The 14936-nt window shown below is 43.8% G+C and overlaps 1 protein-coding gene across 3 annotated transcripts; it reads left to right on the top strand.

The window, feature by feature from the left end:
* The first annotated feature begins 916 nt into the window (after window positions 1-916).
* EIF5 (eukaryotic translation initiation factor 5) lies at window positions 917-9294 on the top strand. 3 transcript variants are annotated; one of them, XM_081907897.1, is made up of 12 exons: window positions 917-1069; window positions 1506-1726; window positions 3684-3963; window positions 4076-4157; window positions 4740-4912; window positions 5821-5932; window positions 6671-6813; window positions 6958-7113; window positions 7268-7429; window positions 7944-8108; window positions 8559-8696; window positions 8902-9294. In XM_081907897.1, the coding sequence occupies exons 3-12, from the start codon at window positions 3892-3894 to the stop codon at window positions 8992-8994; spliced, it is 1296 nt and encodes a 431-aa protein (XP_081764023.1). In that variant the 5' UTR covers window positions 917-1069; window positions 1506-1726; window positions 3684-3891; the 3' UTR covers window positions 8995-9294. The 3 variants fall into 3 exon arrangements, with proteins under 3 accessions (XP_081764023.1, XP_081764022.1, XP_081764024.1); XM_081907896.1 differs by having other exon boundaries at window positions 921-1069; window positions 1324-1726; XM_081907898.1 differs by lacking the exons at window positions 917-1069; window positions 1506-1726 and adding an exon at window positions 2509-2640.
* Window positions 9295-14936: the final 5642 nt, after the last annotated feature.

Genomic DNA, 14936 nt, shown 5'->3' with positions numbered 1-14936 from the left:
GTACACGGGTTAAATGCTGTGAGGCCCTTTATCATAAGCTCTGGTTGTATTTATGATGGCCATCTTCAAATATCTGAAGGGCTGTCACATGGAAGATGGAGCAAGCTTGTTTTCTCCTGCTCTGGAGGGTAGGACTTGAACCAATGGCTTCAAGTTACAAGAAACAAGATTCCGACTAAACTTTAGGGAAGCTTTTAATGTTTAATAGGTTATTGTATTTTAGTGTTTTGTTGGAAACCACCCAGAGTGGCTGGGGAAACCCAGCCAGATGGGCGGGGTATAAATAATAAATTATTATTATTATTATTATTATTACTTCAGGAATAACTTTCTGACGGCAAGAGCTGTTCAGCCGTGGAATGGTCTCCCTTGGGAGGTGGTGGACTCTCCTTCCTTGGAGGTTTTTAAACAGAGGTTGGATGGCCATTATAGATGCTTTAGTTGAGATTCCTGCATTGCAGGAGGGCTGGACTAGATGACCCCTGGCTCTCTTCCAACTGATTCGATGATTCTCTCATCTCAAGTTCAGACCACCTCTTTAGTTTCATGCAGTTACTTTTCATATCAAGAGAACAGAATCGGCACGACCTTTAAAAGGATTTAGAGAGGTACATTTTACGCTATTGCTCCTTAACATAACTCCCGACCCTCTTATCTCGTCTTCACGTTACGAAGCGAGGCGAGCAAGAACCGCGCTCCCTCCCCTCCCCCCACGTGCCAGGCACTGACTCATTCTTCCCCCTCAGCTTGAACTCTCGCGAGACTCTGGCCTCGTCTTGTAAACGCGATGTCCTTTCGGGCGCTGGTAGTTCTTCGATCGTAGCGGCCGGCCAGGGAGGTGGCGCGTGCGGGGGGGGGGGCGGGATGTTGAGAGAGAAGGAGAGGGAAGAGACGTGGGGAGGGGGAGGTCACCAAGCGCCATGACAGACAGGAGCCCGGAACCAATGAGACCGGCCGAAGTCAAAGCGCGCAGCCAATACCGCGGTGGGGTGGGCGCGTCCTCGCCGGCGGCTGATTGATCTCAGCCTTGGCGACGGCGTTGTTCAGTCGGAGCGAGAACATTCTAGAGGTAAGTGCTCGGCGGCCATTATGGCCTGCCCCCTACCCCTCCTCACCGCCCTACGATCGCGCGCGAGCTCCCAGTTTAAAAGAAAGAAAGAAGCGCCTCGGTTGCCTCTACGGCAGGTTTTGCCGAGCCTTGAGGTGCGCGCGCGCCGTTCCTCCGCCCCCCTCCGCGACTTCGCGCGCCACCCGCGCGCGCGCCCCCGCCGCCAACCCCATCTAACAATGCTGCCTCAGCTGACTCTATTTCCCTCCCGGCAGAGCAACCGGCACGGCCGCTCCCGCTGATCCCGCCCGCCTCAGGACGCTCGGACCCCCCCTCCCCTCTTCCTGGCGGTTGCGGCGCCGGCCTCCTCCGCCCTCGACCAGCGGACACAGAAGAGAGCGGAGACATATATATATATATCTCTATATATTTAAGTAATATACGTCTACTTTGAAAGGACTGCAGGAGGAAGGGGAGCAGGAGGAGAGGAGAGGAAGACGAAGAAGAAGAAACACCACACCGCCCCCTTCCAGCGTCCGGGTGCTCGGTGGCTACACCTCTCTCTTCCCCCCCTTCAACCCCCCGACGTCGCTCATCGTTTCTCCTCAACACCGATTCGGCCTTCGTCACAGCCCCGGGCGAGCAGCGTTGGGTTTATGTCTGTATTGGACGAAAACGGTGAGTCGCGAGGGAGGCGGCGGCCGTTTGAACAGGCGGGGGGCTTGAAGGGGCTCCCTTCTCCTGAGGGGACGCGGCGGTGGGTCGGGGGTGGTTTTGTGGGAAGGCGAAGCGGGGCCTCATGAGGGAAAGAAACGGAGGGTGGGGGATAGCGAGGGTGGTGGGGGCGGCCATGGGGCAGAGGCCTCTGGGGCCCCTTTTCGTGAGGTTTTTCACTTAAATGATAACAATAAGCCCCTTTTCTAGTTCTCTCGTGGGGGGGGGCGTCTGAGAGCGATGCCGCGGCCCCCGTCCCTCATTCCGCGGTAGGAAAGTGGGGCGGTAAGATGAGGCGGAGGGGTGTATAATAAAGACGGTGGTCGCCGCTGCGCTTTTTATCCAGGGTTCTTCTCTTCTCTCTCCCCCCCCCCCCCCGGTCGCGGGTTGCTCCACAAGATGGCGGCTGCCAGGTCTTCCGCGCCTCCCTCCCTCGTGATGCTGGGCGGAGGGAGGGGCGGCGAGGGAGACGCGGTGGTTGGGGAGAGTGCGCGCTCTGTGGCGCAGTTCCTAAACCCGCAGCGCCGGGAGGGTGGAGGAGGGCGGGGGCTCCTTTCTCTCGATCGGTCGGTCGGTCTCTTTCTCTCCCGATGCCTCTCTTTTTCCCGGGTTCAGAGAGCGACGCGGGGCGGGGGAGAGGAGATCGGAGGGAGGGGAAGAGAGGAGAAGCGCCTGCGCGGCACGCTGCCTCCCCTCGTATTTAAGGCTGACTCAGTGCTTAATTGCTGCATTTCTGAGTCATTCCGACGCCTGGGTGAAGGGGAGGTGGGGTTTTTTGGGGCTTTTGTTTTTTCATTAAACCAAAGGGAGGGAGGGAGCGGAAGTGCTCTTTAGACGCGAAGGCCTCGTGGCGTGTGAATGGCTTTTCTCCCCAGCAGGTAAAAGCATCACGTTTTCTTTTTCCTCCAGGTTCCAAAGTATTTAGTGTAGGGGTTTTGCTTCCCCACTCCACCCCGCCGCATTTGTGTTTCTTTTTTTACTTCGGATATTTTTGGGGGGGTCTTTTCATGCTGCTGCAGGCACGTGTTTCGGTCATGTGGTGGAAAGGGTGGGAGAGCAAAGTTCCATGCTTGAAACCTTATCTGCTGTGTTACTGGTTGTTTTGGCGTAAACAGCTTTGATTCGCTTAAATAAGTACAGGCAATTGTTCTTTATGGCAAGGGACTTGTGTAATGAGGTGGTTCAGATAAATTTTAGTGGTGCTGATTAAGTAGGCATGGCCCCACTCCAACATTCACTTACTAGCACAGTATACCCTTGAGGATACAAGAGACTTAAAATATGTAGGAGGTGCCTTTCATATGAACTCCCACTGAAAGCAAGGGCTGGTTCAACGTTAACATTAACTGGTAAAGGTTTAATGAAAATATCCACCTGCTAAATAGGTGCAGAGTGACTATGCAATGGAATGTGTCAAGTTATTACTGTTGCAAAGTAAACGTAAGAGTCAACATGCAACATAAAAGGCTTATAATTGTACCAAGTTCACTGTTCTTGGCAGAAGCAGGCATAATTCACTCATGTTACTTTTACAGTTGTTTGGTTTTAATATTCTATCTGCCCATTTTTGTCAAGCAGCTTAACAACCAAGTAGACGATTTATATATATAACTTATATAGTGTTTAATATTATAAAAAGTTGTTCTTCGCATATGATTGTTTAAAGATACAAAAGGTTCAGTTGGCTATTTAGACTTGGCAATGCTGTGTTTTAAGAAAATAAAAAAAATGTAGCCTTTGCTCACACATACTTTAATTCTGTCTTGGGTGGTAAATGGAAAAAGTTAACAAATGACATTTTGCTAAAGTTGACCTAGCCCCTAAAATGGTTTCCAAGCGCTATCTATTGACATTGGCTGAGTCTTGCATGAATGTTATCCTCAGTGCTACAGAAACTAAATCTTGCTTTCTTAATTTGCAGAGCTGTTGCGCAGCCATTGGTACCTGTATTGGGGAAATATAGCATACAAGCAAGAACCTCACAGCCTCGGTGGCGAAAAATTTTTCATGTCAGAGACCGAGAACTCTTGCAGTCGTTTATGTCATCACGTCTTCTCCAGACAGAAGATACCAAAAAGTTGCAATCAAAGATCTCTCCATCTTATTGATAAAGCTACTAATAAGCCAAAATGTCTGTCAATGTCAACCGCAGTGTTTCAGATCAGTTCTATCGCTACAAAATGCCCCGTCTGATTGCCAAGGTAGTTGCTGCAATATTTAAATTTCTTAAGGCCTAGCTTGAATTTCACCTGTTTAAAACTCCTGAATTGAGCTGGGTTGAATAAGCATGTTTAACAAATCTTCTCTTCCTAGGTTGAGGGCAAAGGAAATGGGATAAAGACAGTTATAGTCAACATGGTTGACGTTGCAAAGGCGCTTAATCGGCCTCCTACGTGTAAGTTGGTGCATAGACATTTTACTCTGCCATCCCTTCTTTTTGTACAAGACACTAAAAACTTGCCTATGTCATTTGTTCTAACACTGCACAAATTTAACTTGCACAGAAAAATCAGGCCCTGCTCAGATTGCTCCTGTATCAAATTTGAACATTCCAAGTGTACTAGCAATTGCCATGCAGCTGCTTCTGCATCAGTCAACATACACAACCTTGTCTTTTTGTCTCATGAAGTCAGTAGAAGCCCCTAAGGCGAGAAGGAAACTGTAAGGAAACAGTGTAGCCTGACACGACTAACAGTACTTTTAAGATGACACAATGTTTAGTTTTGTACTGCCTTATATTTAACAAATAGCATTACTGAGCTGGTTATAACCAGCGCTCCTAAATGATGCTGTTGTGGACAGGGAATTTTGGCACTGGTCTTCAGATTGATAGTGAAACATGCTGTGGTTAAAAAAAGAGTTCCAACTTCTTTTTTTACTGTTATTAATGTAGCAAGAGCCTGCTGATGTTTTGAACATAAATTGGGGTGGGAAAAAAGCCATTGCAGAGTCGTAATAATTTTTTTCCTTTTATTAGATCCCACCAAATTTTTTGGTTGTGAGCTGGGAGCGCAGACCCAGTTTGATGTTAAGAATGACCGTTACATTGTCAATGGATCTCATGAGGCGAATAAGCTACAAGACATGTTGGATGGGTTCATTAAAAAATTTGTTCTCTGTCCTGAGTGTGAGAATCCCGAAACTGATCTGGTAGGTACTACTTTCAGAATGTTCACAGGTGTCTTTTAAAGACTGACAATATAATTTGCAATGCATTGTCTGAAAGTGGCTAATGCTGGAGTGCCACACATTTGTCTAGTAAGTGCCAGGATAGGAGGCTGCCTGTAAATCCTATCTGCAGTGCCATAAGTTATTTAATTAAAAATAAGAAATGAAGTAAATATACAGCTGAGCTTTCACTTTAACTGGAGGTTTCCTTTCCTTGCATAGCTTATGCTTCAGCATTTGTATCAGGGGAAACAGTAATGTGAAGTCATTGAATATATGACATTGCAACCCTATAGTTGCATATATAGAAGTCTTGCTGAACTCATTGGGTCTTTTGAATAGACATGTATTAGGATTGTACTGTCCTGAATTTTGAGTATGCTAGTTAAATTTTGTCAGATTTCTCCTCCACGTGTTTGTGTGCCTCATTCGTTTCTTGTCCTGGACCATTGGGTGCTTGAAAAGTGAAATGCAGCACCTTGAACTGAATCTAAAACTGCATTGCCTTCCCCAACTTGAGGTTCTGCTGAGATGCCTTCTCCTTGGGGGGCAGGGGAGTACTAGCACTCCCAAAACTGTATCTCTCCATTGACTACTGTGCAAAGGAGGTTTTTTTTTTTTTTTTTTTTTTTTTTTTTTTTTTTTTTTTTGGTGTGTCACCATTTCAAGAAGGTCTCGGAAACTTCCTGTTTCCTGAACCTCAAGACCTTGCTGTGGTTACCACACAAGAGGGAGAAGGGGCTCTTTTGCAAGGTAATAAGACCTTTGAACGTTGAGTTTTCCTTCCCCTCCAGGCTTTTAGAGTAGCAATGAAAAATTCTTACTTTGCATTTAGTGCCAAGGTAATTGGGAAGATGGCAGGCATTAAAACTACTACTTTTTTTTGACAGCATGTCAATCCTAGGAAACAAACCATTGGTAACTCTTGCAAAGCCTGTGGCTATCGAGGCATGCTTGACACAAACCATAAACTCTGCACATTCATCCTCAAAAACCCACCTGGTAAGTGAATAAATTCCTCTGGTTTTGGTGCACCAAAGGACAGATCATAAATTAGGCTGGCAGGGTACCATTCTTTGAAACTATTTTATGCAAGCAACACTCTGTGGCAGATAACTACTTGTCTGCTTCAATTTAAGCTTGCTATAGTAAGCATAGTCTGACCTATTCCAGTGGCCTCTGTAGGTGAGGCCATCTGTTATATAGACTCTTAACATCCTAGCCATTGCTGTTATTCTCCATGAGCAAATTCTGTACATCCTGGTCTACATGAGATGAGAGCACTGCCTTCTAGTTTTCTATATTGTCACACAGAGAGTACTTTTTCTGTAACTGCAAGTAGCTGGTCAACTATTGTCAACACTTTGGGTTATGCTGGATCTAGAAAAGTTTAGTTCTGTAACACACGCAATTAGTAGCACTCTGAATGTTCACTTAGAGGTGATTGGTTTTGGTATTTCTTTTGGTGTCTGACTCAGAGTCAGGTGTTTTCCATGTGTCTTTTCTAAAAGGCAACCTCACAGTGTTGGCTTGAGAAAAAGCTATCGCCCCAAAATACATATTAAGCAGTCTTGCCAGCCCCTGGTTCAGATGAAACTACGATTATGCTCACCTGGAAACAGTGAAGTAAAATTTCATAAGCTATATTTAGAGGTGTTGGGGCAGCTGTGACTGAAACTGAAACATCAGATGAAACTGTTTGAAAGCAGCTATTGAATGAAGACTTGTTAATGTTTGCAGAGAGCAGTGAGACTGGTACAGGCAAGAAAGAGAAAGAAAAGAAGAATAGAAAAGGCAAGGATAAAGAGAATGGTTCTGTGTCTAATACTGAGACACCATCCCCACAGTCAGCAGCACCAGAAGAGCTTAGTCCTCCACATGTGGTAAGTACACATGGTCAAATTGAATGAGAGAGAAATGTATTCCAGGTCATTGCTTACCTATATATATGAGAGGTGTGTGTCAAAGTGGTTCTTTGTGTTACATTCATGTTCTCACTTGTTACATTAACCACTTTTACTTTTCAGGATGATGATGACGACGACTGGGGTGAAGACACAACCGAAGAAGCCCAGAGACGCAGAATGGATGAAATCAGCGATCATGCAAAAGTTCTCACCCTGACTGATGACCTAGAAAGGACTATTGAAGAAAGAGTTAATATACTATTTGACTTTGTTAAGGTAAAAGAGGATATTAGTGTGCTCCTGTTGTGCTGAAATGACATAACCTTTTAACTAGAGTAGCTGGCTCATTCATTAAGTGAACTAACTATTAAGGAATTTAGGTATAGCCAGCATGGTTGCAAGTATAGTAGCATGTTTTTTATATTTTCAGAAAAAGAAGGAAGAAGGTGTCATAGAAACATCTGATAAAGATATAGTGGCAGAAGCAGAAAGACTGGATGTCAAAGCTATGGGACCCCTGGTATTGACTGAAGTCCTCTTTGATGAAAAGATCAGAGAGCAGATAAAGAAGTACAGGCGACATTTCTTGCGTGTAAGTTCTACCAGTGATTTATCATACACCTAAAACACGGTGAAGCGACAGCATTTAGAACTCAAAATTAGAGTGACATACAATCAAGCTGCAAGTTGTATTCTGTTTCAACAATTGATTTATTTGCAATGCTTTTCCTGCATTTGTTTACACTTCTCTGGTAAATTAACTCCAGAAAGTTAGTTACACACTCCTTCCCTCATTAGCCGTCTCTTGGTTTCTATGCTGGGTGATAGGGCAATGGCCTGTGTGTCTGGTATGGAAATACTGTGGGTGGTTCAAATTGGATGGAGTATTCCATGCCTCTGCAGACAGCTCACTGAGTTTCATCACTGGATGCGGAGAAGGCAAAGCATCCTGCAGCCCCAAAGTAAAATTCAAGTGTTCTCTTGCGACAGCTTGCTCATTGGTTTGGGTAAACCCCGAGTTGCCTATTGCAGTCTGGGAAGTGGCTAATAAGGCTCGGGTATGCAAATGGATTTCTGTTCCCTAATCATCTCAATTCATTTCACAGTTCTGCCACAACAATAAGAAGGCTCAAAGATACCTTCTTCATGGCCTGGAGTGTGTGGTAGCCATGCATCAGTCTCAGCTGATTTCTAAAATTCCACATATCCTGAAGGAAATGTATGATGCAGATCTTCTGGAAGAGGAGGTCATTCTGAGCTGGGCGGAAAAGGTCTGTATTAATTAAATAGCAAGATAAATCTCACAAATAATCAAACTTGTAAATATACACCTGTTTGAATGGCAGTGATGGCATTTATGAATTGTGTGATTGTGCTGCAGGATTTTGCTCTTTGATAGAACTTAATCTCCAAGAGTACAGAGGGAGGGAAGGAGATGGTAGCCTGGGAAGGGGGATGAGATAACTTGTACATCGGTACATAGGATCCTCCCTTAAAAAGTTTGGGGTTAAAAATTCAAACATTGATTTCTCATGCCTGTGGAATTGTATGCACTGACTGACCCACTCCTCTGTCACATTTCCAGCCCAACTGCCCTCCATAATGTGGGAAGAGGCAAACCTCAGCATGTACTCGTAGATATTAAGTTCCAAGTTGTTCATTAAATGTTGAGGTAAGGAAACAATGCAGTGCATAGAATTGACATCAGTCTTCTCTTGTAGGCCTCGAAGAAATATGTCTCTAAAGAGCTTGCCAAAGAAATTCGTGTCAAAGCAGAACCCTTCATTAAATGGCTGAAAGAAGCTGAAGAGGAGTCATCTGGCAATGAGGAGGAAGAGGATGAAGATGAAAATATTGAAGTATGTGTTAAGCTCGGCTTTGAAAAGTTGGTTAAATCTATCTTTAAAAATATCTGTAGCAATAACCTAACGGCAACCAAGTCTTTGATTTGAAACAGGATTTTGTACTCCCATGCAGGCATATTTACTGTAATAGCCATCTACATTTAGAATACCTCAAGCTTGTTGACTTCATTGCACTAATGAAACCTACCTCTTTGTGCAGGTGGTGTACTCCAAGACGGCCAGTGTACCTAAGGTTGAAACTGTGAAGCCTGCAAACAACAAGGAAGAGGACATTGATATTGATGCTATTTAAAGTGAATCAATCTAGTTTCCAGTGTTACAGTGCATATCTCTCTGCATCTCTTACCGGAAGTGCAACATGTGTGCACAAGCTGTAATAGCTAAACATCGTGCTACACTTCTTGAACTCAAAATGTATCTTACCATGACTGGTATTGTAACTAAGTTTAACAGATGAGAGGAGTTAATACACCAGCAAACTGATCAAAGTTTGCTGTACAGCATGTTTCTTTTAAACTTTGTCTTGGACATAAATACTTGGAGCACATTTATACAGTTGTGAAAAATAAAGGATTTGGTTTTGGAATCTTCAGTTATGACACATTCCTGGTAGTTATTCATGGACAACATTCAGTTAATGTGGCAAAGAAACACATCTAGAATGGGACTCGGTGGGGTGGGCTTGATCTTGCTTGTATCATTGGATGAGGTGTCTGGTCTGCCTATACAACTCTTTACTTACATTTGCTGCCAAACATGCTGTGGAAGAGGAGAACTACTGTTGTGGGTGGAACAAAATTTTCACCACCATCCTGACACTTCAGCAGCCTTCCTCTCATGTCATCCTAATTTCAGTTATTGGGCCCATTCAAAATGAATACTTCCGAACTCTTGGAACATTATGTGAAAACTGATTGAAGATAAAAAGGATCAGTGGAAAGGATTACAACTGACATATAGAAAATAAACAGTCTTAAGTTTTGGTCCAAAAGTTGTCACTTGAAATGTCTGTCATGTAGCCTGTAAGTAGCTATTGATTTCTCAGACAGATTAAGCAAACTCTAAATCAGGACTACTACTGTTTCCTTTTTCTTTAAGAATGGGAATAGGTCCCTTTTTGAAATTATTTTCCCCCAAAACATTGAAATGTTAATAAGGACTCATTCTGTGTTACCAAAACAACGTAATCAAGGGTACTTTTTTAAATGAGAAGAACACGAGTTTCTTGAAAAAAACGAATGGAAAGCATAAACTACTTTGCAGCTGCTACACTCCTAAGGATAGTATTTTGCCCTCTCGGGGAGTGCAAACTCGAGTGCCAGACCTCTTCCAAACATGCAGGATTAAAACTGGCTTCTGGGGAAATTCCTTGTTCTTGAAACAAGTCTGCACATGTCCATAAAACAACACTTTATCTTGAAGTTTTGGTTGTCTCCATTTGTGGGGTGGATGATAATATTCAGTCAGAAAGAAGTTTGTCTTTACTTCCTCCTGTTCACTTCACTATTTGTTGTACAGGTGCTACTTTAAACCCAAATAGGTCACTACACTATGTCCACTAAGGAGCACATTTTATGTACTAAAAGTGTCAGGTTCACATACATCAGACTATGTCTTAGTAAACTACTTAAACTAATGTCAATAGATTTATTTAGCATTGCACTGTTAAAAAACATTTGGAGATCCAGCAACTCCTTTACTAAATGTTCTTGCAATTTTATATATTTGCTCAAAAGTTTTGAGGAAACACTTCATTTAACAAATTGGCCAAAGAGCAATCGTAGAATTGTCCAGTTGGAAGGTACCTGAGGGTCATCTAGACCAACCTTCTGCAATGCAGGAATCTCAACTAAAGCATCCATGACAAATGGCCAGCCAACCTGCTTAAAAATCTCCAAGGAAGGAGAGTCCACCATCTCTTAAGGGAGTATGAGCTCTTGCCATCAGAAAGTTCTTCCTGATGTTTAGAAACAAATTTTTAAAAAATATTTTTAGCCTCTTACAAGCCTGAGCTCATTCTGACCTCTGAAACTTGGCTACTCGTGTATACCCTTCGTGATCTCTCAATTCTTCCATTTCTTATAATGCCTTTAAATCTCGGCTCATTTGTAAACTGCTGATGGAACCACACCAGTTTCTTTAGATGCCTCCCACTTTTCTTACTGGAATTGTCTGCATTTGTGCATTCAGTATTTCACCTTTAAGAAACTAACTCCCTTCTCCTGAGTATTTACCATGGAATCTTGCCCAGTAGTTTCTTAAGTTTTTTTGAAAGCAGCCTAAAAGTTCTGAGTGCATGTTTGACTATACTCTGCCTTCCCTCGCCTGTGTATAATGAAAACACATGACATGATCACTTCCTCCCAAGGTTCCCACTACTTTGTTGGTCACTTCCTGCCCTTGGTGTTTTTCCAGTTTTTGGGATATTGACTAGCTCCACCATACAAAATGTCATCAACATCAATAAAACAGACAACTAAAAATGCCTCAAATGAAAATTTTGTTGTTCAGGGACTGTAGAACAGCGGCAGGATTCAGCATACTGTTTATTTCTATCTTTTGCTAAAAAGGGGGGAAAAGATCTTCATGAAATGTGCATGTGCCTATTAATATGGATACATGCAGATTATTTGGGGGGGGGTGTTAAAATAGCACTACAATGCTTACCATAGCACAGGAGTGCCCAAACTTCAAAGAGGGCCAGATTTGATGAAGTGAACATGCATGAGGGCCAACCAAAATTTTTGACCTTTTTTTAGGATTGAAGTTGTTGAGCTTTTGGGGGATTTTACCCCAGGAAATAAACTGCCACAGGGGCTGGATTAAACTGATCAGCTGGCCAGATTAGGCCCCCAAAACGGACTTTGGACATGCCTGCCATAGCAAGAAAAGCTGTGGCCAGGTGAGCTGTGTACCTGCTCAATTTGCTCTCCATATGCTCACTGTTGACAGAGAACTTTTTAATTTCTTTTTTTACCAACACCCAAAACAAACAGTGAAACCCCCCCGGGCTGCTGCTACATTGGGTATACATAATCAATGATAACATATTCAAATCAACTATATGTACAGTTCTATATACCTTAACACTCCCACCTCCACAATGTTTATTTAACTATTAACATTTTAATTGCCCCAAATTGTTCAAACCTGCCCAAATAATTCAATATCTTCTCAAACCAATCCTTCTCACTGACATTAAACCCTTTCATTTTATGTATCTTCACAATTAGATAGTCTTAAGATTCTAATATTTTTCCATTTTTCCCTCCATTGGTTCACCCCTAGCTCTTTTGCATTTTCCCAATTACTCGCTATAACCTGTCAGACAGGTTGATGGGGAACTTAAAGACCCATTTTCTCTCCCTTTTGAGGGTCCTTCAAACAGAGGACTGTCCCCCATTAAGCTGGAGACATGGCCACTCCAGAGAAACTGTCAAACTAAGCTGCTACTTTTGCATCCTGAAAGAAGACAGGAAACTTCTACCTGACACAGATACACATTTCAAGACCCTCTTACAGCTTTTTGAAGTTCACTTCGGCTGCAAGATAGAATGTTCAGGCAGCAGAACAGCTTCAGATCCTATAAGTGACTGAAGCTTCAAAGAGACCTGGAAGGGGCGAAATCCAGCTGAGCAGATCTCTCTCCTGATTTTTTTTCCCTGCTAAGCAGGTAACACATCTATATTTAAATATGTTGCACAGAATTATTTAGACAGGTCTGCCTGAAGCACTAATTAGAACTGGATTTATAAAATGAACTGAGCTCCAGAGAGGCTGGAATAAGGATCTTACTGACCACAGTGAACAGTGGTATGGAGAGAGACTGTGTTGTCCAGTGGATAAAGCAGCCACCCCCAAACTGATGCTCTCCCGTGTTTTGGATTGCAACTCTCACTCCAAAACACCAGGAGAGATTGAAGTTGGAGAAGATGAAGCAGAGTAGCAGTCAGACTAGTCTAAGAAGACCAGGAGGATTCATGTTCAGTTCCTAAGACATGAAGTTAACTGCTGGCTTTTGGCTAGTCACTCTATTTCAATCTAATCTACCTCACAGGGTTGTTGTGATGATGAAATTCACAGGGTGTGGGTAGAGAGAGACACAAGATGTGCCAGCTTGAGCTTCTTAGAGGCAAGGTGGGACGTGGAAATAATAAAAAAATCATGCTGCCTGCTATTTAGCAAAGATGGAAATGCAATGCAAATAGTTTGTGATTAATCAAAGTGCATAATACTGGTTTGAGTGTTGATGGAATGCATGTCTACTCAGAAGTAAGTGTCCAATCAAGGGATAGCATAGTACTGCTCTATTCTGCATTGGTTAGACCAAACCTGGAGTACTGTGTTCAGTTCTGGGCGCCACAATTTAAGAAGGATATTGACAAGCTAGAACAGGGGTCAGCAACCTTTTCCAGCCGTGGGCTGGTCCACCATCCTTCAGACCATGTGGTGGGCTGGACTATATAATTTTTTTTTGGGGGGGGGGATGAACAAAATCCTGTGCCCCACAAATAACCCAGAGATGCATTTTAAATAAAAGGACACATTCTACTCATGTAAAAACACACTGAGTCCAGGACCGTCCATGGGCCAGATTTAGAAGGCGATTGGGCCGGATCCGGTCCCAAGGGCTTTAGGTTGCCTAGCCCTGCGCTGGAACATGTGCAAAGGAGGGCAACCAAGTTGGCCAGGGGTCTGGAAACCAAGCCTTATGAGGGAGCTGAGTATGTTTATAGCCTGGAGATTGAGAAGAGAGATGAATATGATAAAGGTAAAGGGACCCCTGACCTTAGGTCCAGTCGTGAATGACTCTGGGGTTGGGGTGCTCATCTCGCTTTATTGGCCGAGGGAGCCAGCGCACAGCTTCCGGGTCATGTGGCCAGCATGACTAACCCACTTCTGGCGAACCAGAGCAGCGCACAGAAACGCCATTTACCTTCCCGCCGGAGTGGTACCTATTTATCTACTTGCACTTTGACGTGCTTTCGAACTACTAGGTGGGTAGGAGCTGGGACCGAGCAATGGGAGCTCACCCCGTTGCAGGGATTTGAACTGCTGACCTTCTGATTGGCAAGCTCTAGGCTCTGTGGTTTAGACCACAGCACCACCCGCATCCCTATGAATATGATAGCTATCTTCAAATATCTAAAAGGTTGTCGCATGAGATGCAGCAAGCTTTTTCTGCTGCTCTGAACTAGAGGCAATGGCTTCAAGTTACAAGAAAGGAGACTCCCACTAAACATTCAGAAAAGCTTTCTGACAGTAGGAGCTGTTCAGTAGTGGAACAGACTCCCACGAGAGGTGGTGGACTCTCCTTCGTTGGAGGTTTTTAAACAGAGGTTGGGTGGCCATCTGTCATGGATGCTTTAGCTGAGATTTGGGTTGGACTAGATGACCCTCGGGGTCCCTTTCCACTCTTACAAGTCAATGCTTCTATGAGTCCAAAAGTGCTTAATCCTAGGGTAATGGATTTAGGATTATTGATCTGTGATCATGTCTTGTGATGGATTTAGGTAATGGATTTAGGATTATTGATCTGTGATCATGTCTTTTGATGGATTTAGGTAATGGATCTAGGATTATTGATCTGTGATCATGTCATGATGGTGAGATATGTATGTGATGCATTTATGTTTGCACAAAAATCTCTAGTTTTTGCTTTGCTCAATTATGGATCACTGTCAAAAGGTCACAGCCATTGCCCTCCCCCTTTGCTGCTGCCCCTTCCACCTCTGGCCTGCAGCTCCCAGAAATTGCCCCCACTAGCAAGCAACCTTCAGGCTGAAAATGATTTCTGTATCCTGCTTTGACCACCAGCTGCCAGAATTTAAAAACCTGGAGAAAATGCCAGCCCAGATTTCCTTCCCACAGATGAACCACACCAAAGGTGTTAGAAATATAAGCTGACAGGATGGAGAATTTTCACTTTGTACATCACTGCTTGTAAGCTCCACTGCGAGGACGCTGGAAAGACTGAGAATAATCATGCCTGAGCTACAGGGGGAAATAGTTGCACCTGGTGACTATCTCTTAAAGGCAGAGCTATTTTTCTAGAAAAAGAGGTACTGGAACTCACCATGAACGCCTCCCCTGTTCTCTTATAACGACAATGGCACCCACCTGAGAGATGCTGGAACTGAGTTGTGGTGAATTATGGCTAAAAAAAGAGGCCTTCTTAAAGGTATACAAGGAGGAGGAGGATGAGAAAGTAGCAATACAAAAGCTGCCAGAAGA

This window comes from Podarcis melisellensis (assembly GCF_964234715.1).
Source record: "Podarcis melisellensis genome assembly, chromosome: 1".
NCBI classification, from domain to species: Eukaryota; Metazoa; Chordata; class Lepidosauria; order Squamata; family Lacertidae; genus Podarcis; species Podarcis melisellensis.
This window is presented reverse-complemented; position numbering and strand designations above follow the sequence as displayed.